The sequence below is a fragment of the Echiichthys vipera genome (assembly GCF_963691815.1).
Source record: "Echiichthys vipera genome assembly, chromosome: 1".
Lineage (NCBI taxonomy): Eukaryota > Metazoa > Chordata > Actinopteri > Perciformes > Trachinidae > Echiichthys > Echiichthys vipera.
Window position 1 is genome coordinate 5,141,261 of NC_139826.1, and position 15,049 is coordinate 5,156,309.

Below are 15,049 nucleotides of genomic sequence, written 5' to 3' on the forward strand. Positions count from 1 at the left end.
GAGAGGGTGGGTAATTCCTTTGACATCAGTGGGACAGCAGCGCACAGAGCCCCAGACGTGCTGGATTAAAACATATATGCACTGGACCCGTCACGCCACTCAGGAGAAAAGCCATTTCCTGTCCTCTCTGTGGCCGGCGCTGGGTGCAGGCCTGTTGGATGCTGCCTCTTTCTGGCTCTAGGTCTGGGTCGGCTGATGTTGTGTCTGGGCTTTAGTCAAGGTCTGTTTGCGATCAGCGGACCCTTTAACCCCCCCTCCTCATTTACATTGTGTTAGATGGGACTGGGGCCCTCTCTAATCCTGCTCGGAGCGAGGGGCCGCTCTCCAGTCAATCGATCCCTCGCTTCATCAGGTCACATAACAGCCATTAAAAGATGTTAATCCTGTGTGTGCCTCGGCCTGGATCGATAGCAGACAAAAGCACTGTTGGATATCACTGGGCATTAACTCACACATGGGCTTTATGCTTCACCTGTACGCCACCACCACCATCATCATCATCATCATCATGAGAAAAATACTGCTTCCTATCCAAGGAACAGATGTTGCAGGATGAGTAAAAAGATGTAAAGGGTTCAGTATGCTTGAATAACCTAAGCTGATTTTGTTCTGCTTAATTATGCTGCTGTAGGCCTAGTCTGTCGGGGGATAATACTGTTCCAGATACTCTGAGCTCCTCACCTCTCTGTATGTATCATTCATGTCTCATCAATGCATGTTACTAATTCAACTTCTTCCCCGGAGTTGTTTGTGCTTTGTCGTCTCTCAGGTCTCTGCTGATCCTGGTGGTGCCTGCTGCCGTGGTCCTGCATGATGCTTCCTGCTGCTATTATCACTTTTACTCATATATACTGTCATCAGGTCTTATGAATTATAAAATTTGTAGCCATAAAAACATTATCAGTAATGTACATCATTGTATCACAGCTGTTATTAACACTACTCATCATTGATCCTATTCATCATAATCATTACCATTGTCATATACAATGATAATAATATATAAATCACCTACTTGTTTCTACAAATCTACTATATTAAATGCCATAACATATAAGTCATATTCACATTACTATGAATATTATTATAGTTACTGTTACTTTTGTGGTTGCTTAGATCTCTGGAAGTTTCTCCCTGTCGGTCTTTGTGTCTGTCTTTGTTTCTCTCTGTCCATCCGTCTGTCTTTTCTCTCTCCTTTTCTTCTATTATATAAAACATCACACAATTTAAAAACATATGCCGTTTCACCATCTAGTGACGCCATCATTACTGCGATGGCATCTCCCTCCAGTATGTGCAAGATTGAATGGGAGCTGTTATTATAAGTGAACCTTTTCTATTTTACCTGTACTTTTTATGCAGCATTTCTTCTGACAACGATGTCTAGGAAGTCTGGAAGAACCTGTGCAATTCTCTGCTTCTCCAACAGCAGTGGGAAACTTCTATCAAGGCTGCTGTGGTCGCACACAGTAAATTAACTCAATGTGGTGTTATTGTGAAATATAACTTAAGTTGCTCTAACTAGAGCAACCTAATGACCACAACGTAAACATAATGTAGCTGAGGTAATCATTGGTGGAGGTAAATAATTACAAGCACTCTTCATGAGGTAAAGGTTTGTGAAGGTTGTAGAAAAGGTTCACTTCTAATGACAGCTCCCATTCAATCGGGCGCATACTGGAGGGAGATGCCACCCCAGTAATGGCGGCTTGTTCACTTCCAGTACTTCACCAGGTTTGTCTATACAAGGACTCTATTATTACTGCATCCATCGTGTTAGAACACGCAGCTTAATACATAGGTTTCTTAGCTGGTAACTTGCACTTTGCACTTTTATTTTTATTTTTATTTTTTTTATTTTTTTTACTATTATTCAAATTTTACTGTTGTTGCTTTAATGACTTATTGCTTTTTCTGTGTGGTAAGATGTGTTTTATTCTGTTGTATTGTCTTACTGAGTTTGTTATTACTGTAGACCAAATGCATTTCCCTGTGTGGGATAGTAAAGTTGATTTGAATCTGTAATTAACTGTGGATGAGTATACCCTGGTAGTTCACCTGATAGGGCACATGCACCATGTGTGAGTCCTTATCAAAGAGGCCCAGGTTCACTTCCAACCCTTTGCTGAATGTCATTCAGTCTATTTGAATATATTTGTGATACATTTTCTTATAATTGCTTATAACTGACTTATAATCTAACAATAAATATGTTTATGATGCTGTTATGAACACTTATGTAGTCTTATTAACACATAATAATGTTAATAAGCATCTCATAAGGACCTTAATATAAAGCGTTACCCAATAATCACACAAATGGAGATATCATTGCTCTCAATGGAGACATCCATGGTGTTGCACTCATTTATACACAAGAAAAGTGATGAAGGTAGTTATATGAAAAATTATCTGACCCCTTTGATTCTGGCATCAGAAAAGAGGTTTCACATACTGTAAGACAATTCAATAAGCACTTTATTTGAAAGATACTGAGGCCTTAAACATATAAAGTATGAGAGTAAAATGACACTTTTACTTAATGCTGCACCAAATGTTACTGTTAAATAAATAGCAAGTGGGCAGAGCTCTGAGACAGAGACTCTGACGGGGCTTGCCAGGATTGTTTGAAGTAAGGAAAGGGGTCACTGAGTGTTTTATCTGGGGACAGGACAATTTGATGCTAGCAGACCTTTCAAGGGTCTTTTTTTAAAACACAGATTAGAGAATTGGCAAGTGGCTGCAGAGGAGCAGTCAAAACAAGCCCTGGAACAGAAAACCTCACCAGACACCAGACTGAACTCTGGGAGGCCTTATATTCACCTGAATATTTCATTTATTTGCTCAGTGGTGTATCCTGACATGTACTCCTTGATTACTTCTACATATTTTTACGTAACAGCATCCAGTGTCTGTTATCCACAATTTGAAAGTGAGTGTGCTCTTCTGTTCTGGCCACCATTAAAATAAGCCTCTCCATTGAGGGAAGAGCCCATTTGCTTTCAGAGGACTAATCTGTGAAGAATGCTCTATCAGTCAGCACTATCAGCAGGTCCTCCAGAATAGGAAGGGTGATGTCTCTTGGCTTTAAAATGGATCCTAAAGACAAGAGAGAAGTGAGCACGCCAAGTGACTCACGTCAAGTGGACATCCTTATCTAGGAAAGATGGGGTGGCTCTCTCTTGCAATGGCTCCACTTCTCTCAAGGCAGCCAGGCAGAGAGCAAGCTACTGCAGGCTGAAGCCAGAAGGGTAGGTGCTCTGAACTTTCTGACTAAGAAGTAAATCTTTCTAGTATTGAAAAAACTCAAGAGCAGAGGGTAGTAGATTAGGTAGGATAGTGTAGTCCAGATCAAGTCTTTTGCAAGGTGGTTAGGTTGATGTCAGCAAGTCAAACAAAGTAGAAGTCCAGGAGGAGGAGAGGTGGATCAGTCCAGAGCAGACTGCTCTACTCCAGGCAGCTTGTCTCTCAGCAGCCACAGGCCACCATGACGGAGTGGACACTGCTCAAACGTCTCCTGGATGCTGTCCACCAGCACTCCACCATGATCGGTCGCCTCTGGCTCACCGTCATGGTCATCTTCCGGCTACTCATTGTCGCTGTGGCTACTGAGGACGTGTACACCGACGAGCAGGAGTTGTTTGTTTGCAACACATTGCAGCCGGGATGCTCCACTGTCTGCTATGACGCGTTCGCGCCCATCTCGCAACCACGCTTCTGGGTCTTCCACATTATCAGTGTCTCCACGCCATCCCTCTGCTTCATCATCTACACGTGGCACAACCTGTCCAAGCTGCCCCACAACACCACTCAAAGACAAGGGCAAAGAATAGGAGTTATTCCAAGGCATGGAGACCCAAATGTAGAGCAAGGCGGCGGACAGGGGGTGTATGATCGGAGCTGCGACTCAGACAGCTGCTCCATCCGCTCCCATAAGCATCTCGGTCACAGCCTGGTGGATGTGCTAGAGGGCATCACTGCCAAGAACTTCCATAAGGGACACCCAAACAACATGGTGTCCTTGAGCCATGCCCAAGCTTGCACCTCCAGGGAGGGGATTGCAGAAGGTCCCATGGTCTCTGGAGGGGTTCTGTCTAAATGTTACATCTTACATGTGTGCTTACGGGCAGTTCTGGAAGTGGGCTTTGTCCTGGCCCAGTGGAAGCTGTTTGGCTTCCAGGTGCCTGTCCATTTCCTTTGTACCTCGGCCCCCTGCAGCCAGCCGGTGGACTGCTACGTCTCCAGGCCCACGGAGAAGACCATCTTCTTGCTCTTCATGTTTTGCGTGGGGGTTTTCTGCATCTTGCTCAACCTGCTAGAGCTCAACCACCTCGGCTGGAAGAAGATCCGACAGGTGGTAAGGTTGAGGGAGAGGGCGTCCTGGGGAGGATGTCCAGGAATGAGTGGGGGGTATGAAACCTTCCCTCCAAATAGCCCTTCTCTCACATCCTCGTTAGGCTTTAGGGACATCACCAGTACCACCTCCCTGCCTACTTTAGACCTTGTGGTGGGTCACCAGCCTGACTGGACCTGTTCTGTGAACTGTGGAAAGATGAGGAAGCCTGAGGATGTCAGAGAGACCAGACTGGAGCAACCAAAGAGACAGAACTCCCATAAAGGGGAGAGGCAGCCTCTGACGAGTACGAGGGCGATCAGAGAGTCCAAACAGAGGAGTGCTGAGGTCTGGATATAGTCTACGACCATTGGAAAGCATGTTGCAGCATTCATTTATGGATCTTAGTTTGGTGACCCAGCAAAATGCAATACTTTAAGAGGTTGTGCCACCCAAATTACAAAAAAACATATTTTCTTAATTAACTTTAGAGTTGAATGTAGCCATGCAAGTACAGTTTGTGATGTTAACAGCATAGAAAAATGCAATAGCATCCAGCTGCAGACCCGGAGTACAAGCCCCTCCCTTGACACAGGTCCCTCACTTGACAAAGCCCCTTGCTTGCCGGAAGTGAAAATGTAGTTTTTTTTTACTTTATGCAAAGTCACGCAATAGTTTTTTTTTTTACTTTATGCAAAGTCACGCAAAAGTTGTTTTAATAGGTTATTTAAACTTTTTTGAAAAAGCACAAAACATAGCAAGTTAAAGGAAATTGTTTTTTTTAACTTTATTGAAAAAATAAGTTTCCGTTTTTTTGAAAAAGAACATACAGTTCCCCTCAGTCAGGTCTCAGTCCTTTATACACAGTTAGTGTATCTTACAGTTTATTTAGTCCTGAATATTGTGACATTACAAAAATAAAAATTTAAATCAAATATTACAATGTGGATGTTTTAGTGAAGATAAACATCTGCAAAGTTTTAATGGAAACTAAAATTAAATGCAACTTTAATAAACAAAAACTTAAAAGCCCTTTGTAACAGGGTGACATAAAGTCCACGAGCACAACAGTCCTGTGACTGCCAATAAATATAAATAAAATTGAAAAATATATAAATTTATATTAATAAATGACTATATGTAATGTGAAAGGTCAGTTCATTTTAAAGAAATCCCAAAATGGAAACTGTAAATGTTAAAGCAGACAAATTGTGAGATGGTGCAGAGTTTGACCAGCAGACACGAGTATGGATTAACAAAGTTTAGTTTAATAGCCTTTTAATATTGATTTCATGATCCAATATTAGAATTCAATAATCAATAATCATCTAGGCAACAATACATAAAAGTTATTTTGTCACTTTTTACTTCAATCTTAATGAGGCAAAGTTAACCAGTTTGTATTCATTCATTCATCTTCAACCGCTTGTCCCTGTCGGGTGCGGGGGGGCTGGAGCAGATCGAGCTTTTTTTATTTAATCTATTTAAATGGTAATAATTAAACATCAAAAAAGTCTTTATGGCACACTGAAACCATTCTGGACAGAATTCTGGGACTTTTTGTGGCAGGATGGATCAAAACATGATGCAGTTTGCGTGTTATTTATCAAGGCAGTGGCTTTGAAGATGGAGATAGAGGTGTTTCTTTGTTAGAAGCTGCAGTTCCTTCCTCTTGAAGTCTGTGGGCTTCTTGTACAGTTCCATGACAATGGGGCCCAAGGCAAAACATTTAGTGCCGGTGAACCTCTTTTTAGGTTTGTAGTGCTTGAATTCAAAGAAGATAGCTGCTCCTTCTGGTAACTTCTCCACATGTCTCTGGATCTCCACGTCACACTGGAGTGAATGTAGGTGTCTTCCTTTCTGGAGGCCACAGGGGTGTCCTGCACTAGGTTCACATCTACACCGTTCAAATCTTTAACACCAATAGTCATGTATGGTAAGGCAATATACCAGTTTCTACCAATCTGGATCTGAATGATGAACACATGTTAAAGACAAAGGCAACAGAATCTATAGGTATTCTTGCTCCTGGTGTGTCTTTAACTTCATCAAGCTGCGTGTCATCAAAGTAGATGGTGGCCGTTTGCTTTTTTCCTTCCCACAGCGAATGCAGATAGCCGGTGGTGATGGCCTGCAAATAAACATCACTTTAAAATGACATGGCATTGATCATCTTCTGATAAACGCTTTAAGATAGACATCCAGTGAATGCCATAACTGCTAATGAATTTAGTGCCATATAGATACCTCAAGGTGTTGTCTTAGTTTAGTGTTCCCTGTTATGAAGTCAATCAGTACTGAACACTGCCGTTTCCGCTTCTCCTGTGTTTCTTCTACCATTTCCTATGGTAAATATTAAAATTATACTAAGCACAGTTTATTCCACATACTTAGATGGCTTTTTACTGCCCTCTTGGGTTTTCATGCTCCCTTAGATCCATTGTCCTAAAAGCAAACATTTTAAAATGTAGTTATGTTTAGTAAATGCTTGATATAAATTGGGGAGACAAGATAGCATGCTTGATACTAATAACTAAATCACATACTAACCAACTCAGCCAGGTTGATTGTGCATGGCCTCTTTAAGTCACTGTGCTCCCTGATGACGTGATCATCCTGTGTTGGCTCCTGTTGGCCACATTTATAATATAATGAACTTTTAACAATGTCAAGAAAATTTACATTACTACCACTATTTAAAATTGTAAAAAACACATTAGTTTCTTAAACAAATAATGTCTCAAACCTTTTTATTATTGTCCTCCCCTTGGCTTGTCACCTCCTCCTGGACATTAAAAACAGCTGTGTCCTTTTGAGGAAAGTATATATTTTTTTAACCATGTCAAACTGTTAGAAATCAATCAGTTATGGTGATTAACATACATAGACTTTTATAATATTGGACACTTAATTCACCTCTCTTTCGTTTTAGTCTAAAGACTGGTGGAAGAAGACCATGCAGCATGCTTTCTGCCTCCTTGGAAAAATGGGCAAACCTTCTGCCATGTCTGTAGAACAAACAAATAGTCAAAATATGACACAGACAAAAACAGACACAGACCCCTCCAGCTGCAGGTTTTCCATTAGCACTGCACACCACCATCTCCACAGAGCTGCCATGTCATCCTAAAGGAAGAACATTGCCACAAATACAAAGTGCATCCATATACGGGTTAAAGAGAAATATGCTGAGGCTGGCTTGTCTTTTCATCATTGTGGTGCTCATGGTTTTCATTAGCACTGCCAGTTTAATGAGCCTTTAGCGGCCGACACAACAATCTCAGCGCAGGAAAATCCCTTACACATCTCACAGGTTGCAAAAAAACTTTATCAGAAATGTATTTGCCACAAAGTGACAGCAGTATCCTCAAATTCCCGCGCATCAAATATTGCTAGTTAGCTTGTAGTTAGCAACATTATCAATATAGCAAAGCTTACGTTGTTTTTAAACGTCTCCATTATCTTCATTATGTTCAGCCGTGACAGCGAGTTCGCTAAAATTCCCGCCCACTTACCGATTAACTTCCGGCAAGCAAGGGGCTTTGTCAAGTGAGGGACCTGTATCAAGTGAGGGGCTTGTACTCCGGGTCTGCAGCTGGATGCTACTCGAAAAATGACATTAAAACAATTCAGTAGTAACACATCAATAAATAGGCTCCATTAATCAGGATATTTCACTAAGCTTTCAACAGTTTTATAGAGGCTATTTTTCAGTACAATGCAAGCCCCAACGACAGCGAATTCTAGGTTCAGCTAGCCGCTGGCCCTCACTTCTCCTCGGAGGCTAGCTGTCATTAGCATTAGCACCCTAACTCCGTCATCTTGTCCTGCACTGCGGTCATTCGTGTGGTGGTGTCACACACATGACACATGAAACTATAGCTATCTGCATTGCTCTAAACAACAAAAGGTAATGGAGAAAATATGCTAAATCGCCAAATTTTTTATGTCATCCTGCCCTTCAGTAAATCCCTCATGAATGTTATAATCTTTTCAAACCGTTAAATAGAAGTGTGTTAATTCAAGTGTATGGTTATTATAGAGGCTTGACTTTTCAGTGCTGTTGTTTTGTAGCAGCAGCCACAAAGGATCATGCGGGACTTGCCTTGACGTCACACGAAAAAAATGTGTTTGTGTTTCAGTCAGAAGTCATCCCACCAATCAGCGTCCTGTGAGGAGCTACTGGCAGTTGAGGGGGGAGGGGGGAGTAGGGAATGATGACAACAGGAATGTTGACTGCTCATTCAAAACAATAATGGTGGCACCTAAAGAGGTTAGCTTAGATGCTGCAATAGCATCGGTTTAATGAACTGGAGTTTTTCTTCATTGAGAGAAGAGACCAACACTGAAGGTTTTTCTTGATGGAAAAGATGTTTTCTCTTCTCCTGACTGACTTTGGCAAGAGTTTGATAGACAGATGGTTCATCAAATAACCTGCCAGGTATGTTTTAAAAGTGTCTGCCCTTTACCAATCAGTTTCTAATGAGGCCTTTTCAGATGGTTCTGTGTAACAAACCATCTGTCACCATGTCAGGATAGGATTGTATGGCATTACACTAACATGTTTCCAATATTTTGTCCACACCATCTACTGTAAATAAGTGAGGGTGGACTGGGTTGTTTTGGTTAAGATGTATAACTGCAAAGTCCCTGGTTTGCTTCCGACGGGAATGTCGTAGATTTCTCTCCCCTGCTTTTCCTGTATGTGTATCTACAGATACTATCAATAAGGCAAAACAATCTAAAAGCAGAACCGCAGCCAACAGCATCAAAGTTGAATCAACACTTCTATAAAACTGTTTCAACAAAAACTGAACATTAGAACCTTCATGAAGGTAAAAATGTATCCCTGTTGCATCAGATTATATGTTAGTTTAGGTCAGTGTAACTAATAAATGGTAACTGAGTGTCAGCCTTTTGTACTTTGTGTGAACTAGCCCTTTATTTCACCAGACTAGAGAGCCTCTGGGTTAAGGAACTTATAATATTCTCTGATTGGATTCAACATGTCAACACATGTCTCTCCTTGATATTAACTCTTCACACACAGAATATTCTGCAGTGCTGTCTTTAAAAAGCACAACTGAATAGAGTTAACAAAATAATTCTCTTGACAAGAAATACTTGTTTGTGTGCCGATGCTGGGAGAGTCTTAAAGCCTGAATACATTATAATGTGCCCTGTAAAACAAGTGTTTCCCATGCCATGTAAGTGTAACCATATAATGAAATGTTATAATGAAACTAAATCCATGTGTTAACAATCAGAATTAGAATCAGAAGTACTTTAATAATCCCAAAAGGGCAATTATTTTTGGTACGAAACTTTAGTTATACAAACAACAAATATTACACAGCGGAAAAAATATATTATAGAAAAAAATTAAGAACTATATACAAGATCAAAAATACCTAATAAAGTGTGACTAAAGTGCAATAGAACAGAACGTCTATACATTGTATAGTTTAATGACCACAGGCAGGAAAGATTTCCTGTGGCGCTCTGTGGGGCATCTAGGTGCGAGAAGTCTTCTGCTGAAGGTGCTCCTCTGCTGGGCCAGTGTGTCGTAGAGAGGGTGTGAGACATTGTCCAGGATAGACCGGAGCCTGGACAGCATCCTCCTCTCTGCCACAGTCGTCAGGGCGGTCCAGCTCCTCCCTCACGACATCACCGGCCCTCCTGATCAGTTTGTTCAGTCTATTGGTGTCAGCGACCTTCAGCCCACTGCCCCAGCATGTGACAGTGAAGAAGATCGCACTGGCCACAACAAAATCAGAAAACATCCTCAGCATCGTCCTGCAGATGCTAAAGGACCTCAGTCTCCTCAGGAAGAATAGTCAACTTTTTTAGACAGCCTCAGCGTTTCTAGTCCAGTTCAACTTATTATTGAAGTACACCCCCAGGTACTTGTTTTCACCCTCCTAAGATCCACTACGAGCTGCAGATGATTCAGCTCACTCCAAGTGACAAAGTTGCCCACAACAGTCCTATATTCACTTTCATCCCCCATTCCGATGCAGCCAATTATTGCTGAGTCATCGGAAAACTTCTGAAGGTGGCAGGACTCAGTGCAAAAGCTGAAGTCTGAGCAGATGAGTGTGAAGAGAAAGGGAGAGAGGACAGTCCCCTGTGGGGCCCCAGTGTTGCTGACCACCCTGTCAGACACACAGGTCTGTAGGCGCACATACTGTGGTCTGCCCATCAAGTAATCCACATCCAGAACACGATGGGGGCCTCCACCTGCATCGCAGACATCTTCTCACCCAGTAGAGCCGGACGGATGGTGTTGAATGCACTGGAGAAGTCAAAGAACATGACTCTCACAGTGCTCGCAGGCTGGTCCAGATGACCGCAGACTCTGTTCAGCTGGTAGGTGATGCAGTCCTCAACTCCCATGCGGGGCTGGTAGATGAACTGTAGTGGATCAGTCAAGGGCCTGACCATAGGCCTTAGCTGCTCCAGGACGAGTCTCTCCATGGTCTTCATGATGTGGAATGTCAGGGCTACTGGTCTGTAGTCCTGAGGGCCACTGGGACGTGGCACAGGCACGAGGCAGGACGTCTTCCAGAGCACAGAGACTCTCTGGGGGTGCAGGCTCAGGCTGAAGACTTGACTCAGTACGCCACAAAGCTGGGGGGTGCAGGCTTTGAGCACCCTTGGATCTCTCTAGGCAAGAGGTAGGCAATTTCAGTCCTAGAGAGCCACTGTCCTGCATGTTTTAGGTTTCTCTCTGCTCTAACACACCTGATTCTAATGATTTGCTCATTATCAAGCAGCTGATGCTTGTCACAGTTTGATTATTGTTAGACTCAGGTGTGTTAGGGAAGGGAGAAACCTAAAACATGCAGGACATTGGCTCTCTAGGACCGGAATTGCCTACCCCTGCTCTAGGCAAATGGTATAGACAGAGTCCGTATCAACAGCCAGCAGTTCAACATCCGGGCTACAGAGCTGTTCTTTAACGGTGATATGACCAGAATTACACCATCTGCTGTCTACTAGAATGGCAAGCCCCCCACCTTTCCACTTACCGCTCTCGGTGCAATCCCGGTCAGCCCGAATGGTGTGGAAGCCATTCACGGAGACGTTCTGGTCCCTGATGTCCCTGTGCAGCCATGTCTCCGTGAAACACATCAGACTGCACTCCCGGTTCTCCGGGTGGTTTCCGCATTAGCGCCTTCAGTTTATCCATTTTGTTGGAGAGAGACCGTCCATTGCCAATAACAACAGAGGGGAGGCGCGGCTCAAATCTTCTCCTCTCCATAAGTCGTCCCGTCTCGACCCTCCTCTATTGCCCCGATGTTGCTTCTCACCTCTGCATCCCCACTGGGTTTTTCTCCAGAGTTCGGGTGGAATATCCGCTGGTCTGGCCGCTACGCGAGCCGGCAGTAGCGCGATTATCTGTTCTTCGGAGTAAACAAAGGAAGCGTGACCCAGTGGAAGCGGCATTGTTAAAAACAACACGAAAAGAAACATGAAAACAATTGAAAGTAATCTCATTATAGAGGGCAGAACTTCACAGAAGTTAGGGTGAAGAAACAGAATGAACAGAAAGAGAATTAAAGTTAAGAAAGAAGAAAAAAAGCGAACTCAAAGACCGGAGCAGTAACAGGCAGCATGCAACTTTCACGCATACGTACTCTGTAAATGCACAGGGTCAATACATGGCGGAGTAATACAGAGTGTATGAATATAAATAAATAATATATTTCAAAATAAATAAATAAATGCGATCACTGACGAGAGGGTTGATCATTTAAGGTGATAAGCTGTCAGCAGTTAAGTCATTTTTAGACTGATTTAGACGTTTGAATGGCTTTCAAAGGCAAAGAGGTAGAATTCTATTGTGTTAAATTAGAAAATAACAGATGAGGGAAGAGTACAATAAATAAAAAAAGTTCTGTGTAGCAGAACTTAGATTTTTCATTTCCTACACCAGCAATGATCTAGTCTAGTTTTACCAACTCCCAGACCAAACAATTATTTTTCAGAGGTATAGGGAAGGAAGGTTGAATATGAGTTATAACGATTGACATTGGGGGGATATTTGCATTTTAAAGTTGAGAGGTGTTTGAGTTGTATATGTGGTGAAAAGTATCGATTGTTTGAGTTAGGGAGATGGGTAGGACCAGATAAGTAGGAAAAAACATCTTCCTACTCCCTTTTGAACAAATATTTATTTATGTTGTTATATTGTTGATTTTTTTTTACTCATAACATGTTCAAAATACTGTACATTAAACACTACTTTAAGGTACAACCAACGTGATATTGTTATTGCACATTTCATTACCGAAACCATGGGTGTTAAGTAGCTACTATAATAGCCTCCAAACCAATGTACTGCTGTGGCCTGGCAGTACAGCAGCTAAATGTTAGACGCCTTAAAAAAGGATCACCTTAAAAGAATCAATATCAGTGTGGAAGCTATACTGAGCGTTGTCACTGCTGTCAGACAGCCCTTTTCTTTGGCACAACATTTATTCATCTGTACCTCATGCCATAGACCTATACACATAGACGTCGCATTGACTGCTACCGTCCATTAGAGCGGCGTGCCTACATGGCGGCCATCTTGGAACAGGGCCACTCGCTCCTACGGTCCATCCATAGACATGGACATGTCAAATGTAAACATCCATACGCATACATGTAAACATCCGTAGACATATATCTTGAGATCCGTAGACATATATACTGTAAAAAGTCATTTTCTTTTAGGGGGATAATATTAAGGAGGTCCGAGGTCATCCTCAAACGTTACATTGTATATTTTCATCAGGTTGTGGATCTGTTATTATATTATATATTATCATTATGGCTATTATCATTTCTGCTATTTTGTTTATTGGTATTGTTATCATCTTATTATTAATAATATTATTGATTACAATTTTATTAATAATTTAATGAAATAATTAATCATTTAATGAAATAATAATTATTTTTACATTATCGTTTTTTTATTATTATTTTTGTAGCCATAGGATTTGTTGTCTATGTTTGGTGTCTTCGCAAATCTTCTGTCACAAGCTTGTCTGCTGATAACATTAAGTAGAATTTGTATTTGGTAGTAAAAACAGCATATTTAAATACCCAAGCATCCTGTATCATAACTACATCCGTGACGTTTTTAACAAATCAATACGTTTGGAAATCGGTCCAAAATTCATCGAATAATTCTACTTAGAGATTGAGTAGTTCCGCTTTCCTTCGTAGGTGGATGCACCGCTGCCTCTGCTAGCCCTGTTCCAAGATGGCCGCAGTGTAGGCACGTCCCTCCACAGTCGATGCAGCGTCTATGTTTATATGTTTATATGTTTATGCCTCATGACTGAAATTGCTTTGAGGATAACGATGACCTGGACGAATGAGAACATTCACAGACTCATACAACCACACTTCAAAAATACAAACTATTCCTTCATTGGAACTACAAGGGCCCTACACTGTGAAAAACAGCCACACAACAAAAACAGAGATGCACACAAACAAAGCACACATATAAATGGTGGATCAATATTTGCTTGTAGTTTATTTATGTAATATATTTATTAATATATTCATTTACAACACCTATAAAACACCTTTTGCATAAATTATGCTACAAACAGAAAAAGAACAGAACTGCGCTGCCAGTCTCCTTTGCCTAGTGGTTGGTTGTACAATGAATACTGAGGAGAGTCATTTGTGATGTAGAAAGGCAGACAGAGGTACAGTGTTGACAGAGATCTTGTTTTAGTGTATCAAAAATCAATCTTTCATAATCTGGGGCTGAGTCTTAAATCTGTAAACAAACTGCATTTATAGAGTTCTGGAGACTGAATGCAGGATTGAACCTTCTGATGGATGTTCCTTACTGTGGAGTCTTGTGACTGTGTTGTAGATGCTCCCCAGTATCCACAATCCATACAGTAATAACAATCTTTAGAAAAAAGAAAACCATCATGCAACATCTTGAACATCTAGGCAATTGCAAGCCAACAGTAAGAATCCAATACATTATTTTCTCGATATTGTATACAAAGTTGAGTTGGTCCACATACGATAAAAGGCTAAACTTAATAACGTAGATTATGAATGTAGTTCTACCCAATAGAAAGTGAGGTGTGTGTGTGTGTGGGGGGGGGGGGGGGTGTAAATGCTGTAAATGTTGGAATAAAAGCTGGTATTCATTCAAATAGTGGTGGAATAAATTGACTGGTAATCTGATAAATTGAGCATAACGTGAATTTCCGTAGCACTTATTCCATCAGTAATGTCATACTCAACACTCATTTCTGCCTTTTTTTTCGCTGATGACTCAATATCATACATTTCCCTATAGATGTTTCCTATACACAATCTGTTTCTAAAGATGACTGCTGAACTGATCTGAAAAGTGATATTGATTTAAACTGCAAACCATAAGATCCCTTTTTTTTCTTCCGAAAGCGTAATTATTAACATATTTTCAAATTCTGCAATGGGAATAAATGGACTAAAAAGACAACAGTATTTGTTTTAGAGAGTGGTCAGTACGACCTGACTATCATTGTACAGATGGAATTAGTGCTGAAGAAATGCACATTATCCTGAATGTATAAAACAGGAGCGTATCAGACAACAGGGAGGCTCCTTAGTAAAACAGAAATAAAGTTTCAATACATAAACGTGCAAAAAAACAAAACAAAAAACAATACCCTCTTGTGAAAAACAAAAAGTGGAATGCTGAAG

General features: G+C 41.3%; 1 protein-coding gene across 1 annotated transcript; it reads left to right on the top strand.

The window, feature by feature from the left end:
- Positions 1-3,487: 3,487 nt before the first annotated feature.
- gjd6 (gap junction protein delta 6) lies at positions 3,488-4,693 on the top strand (the record flags this gene model as incomplete). Its single annotated transcript, XM_083913285.1, has 1 exon — positions 3,488-4,693. One exon carries the CDS (start codon positions 3,488-3,490, stop codon positions 4,691-4,693), a length of 1,206 nt encoding a protein of 401 aa, XP_083769411.1.
- Positions 4,694-15,049: the final 10,356 nt, after the last annotated feature.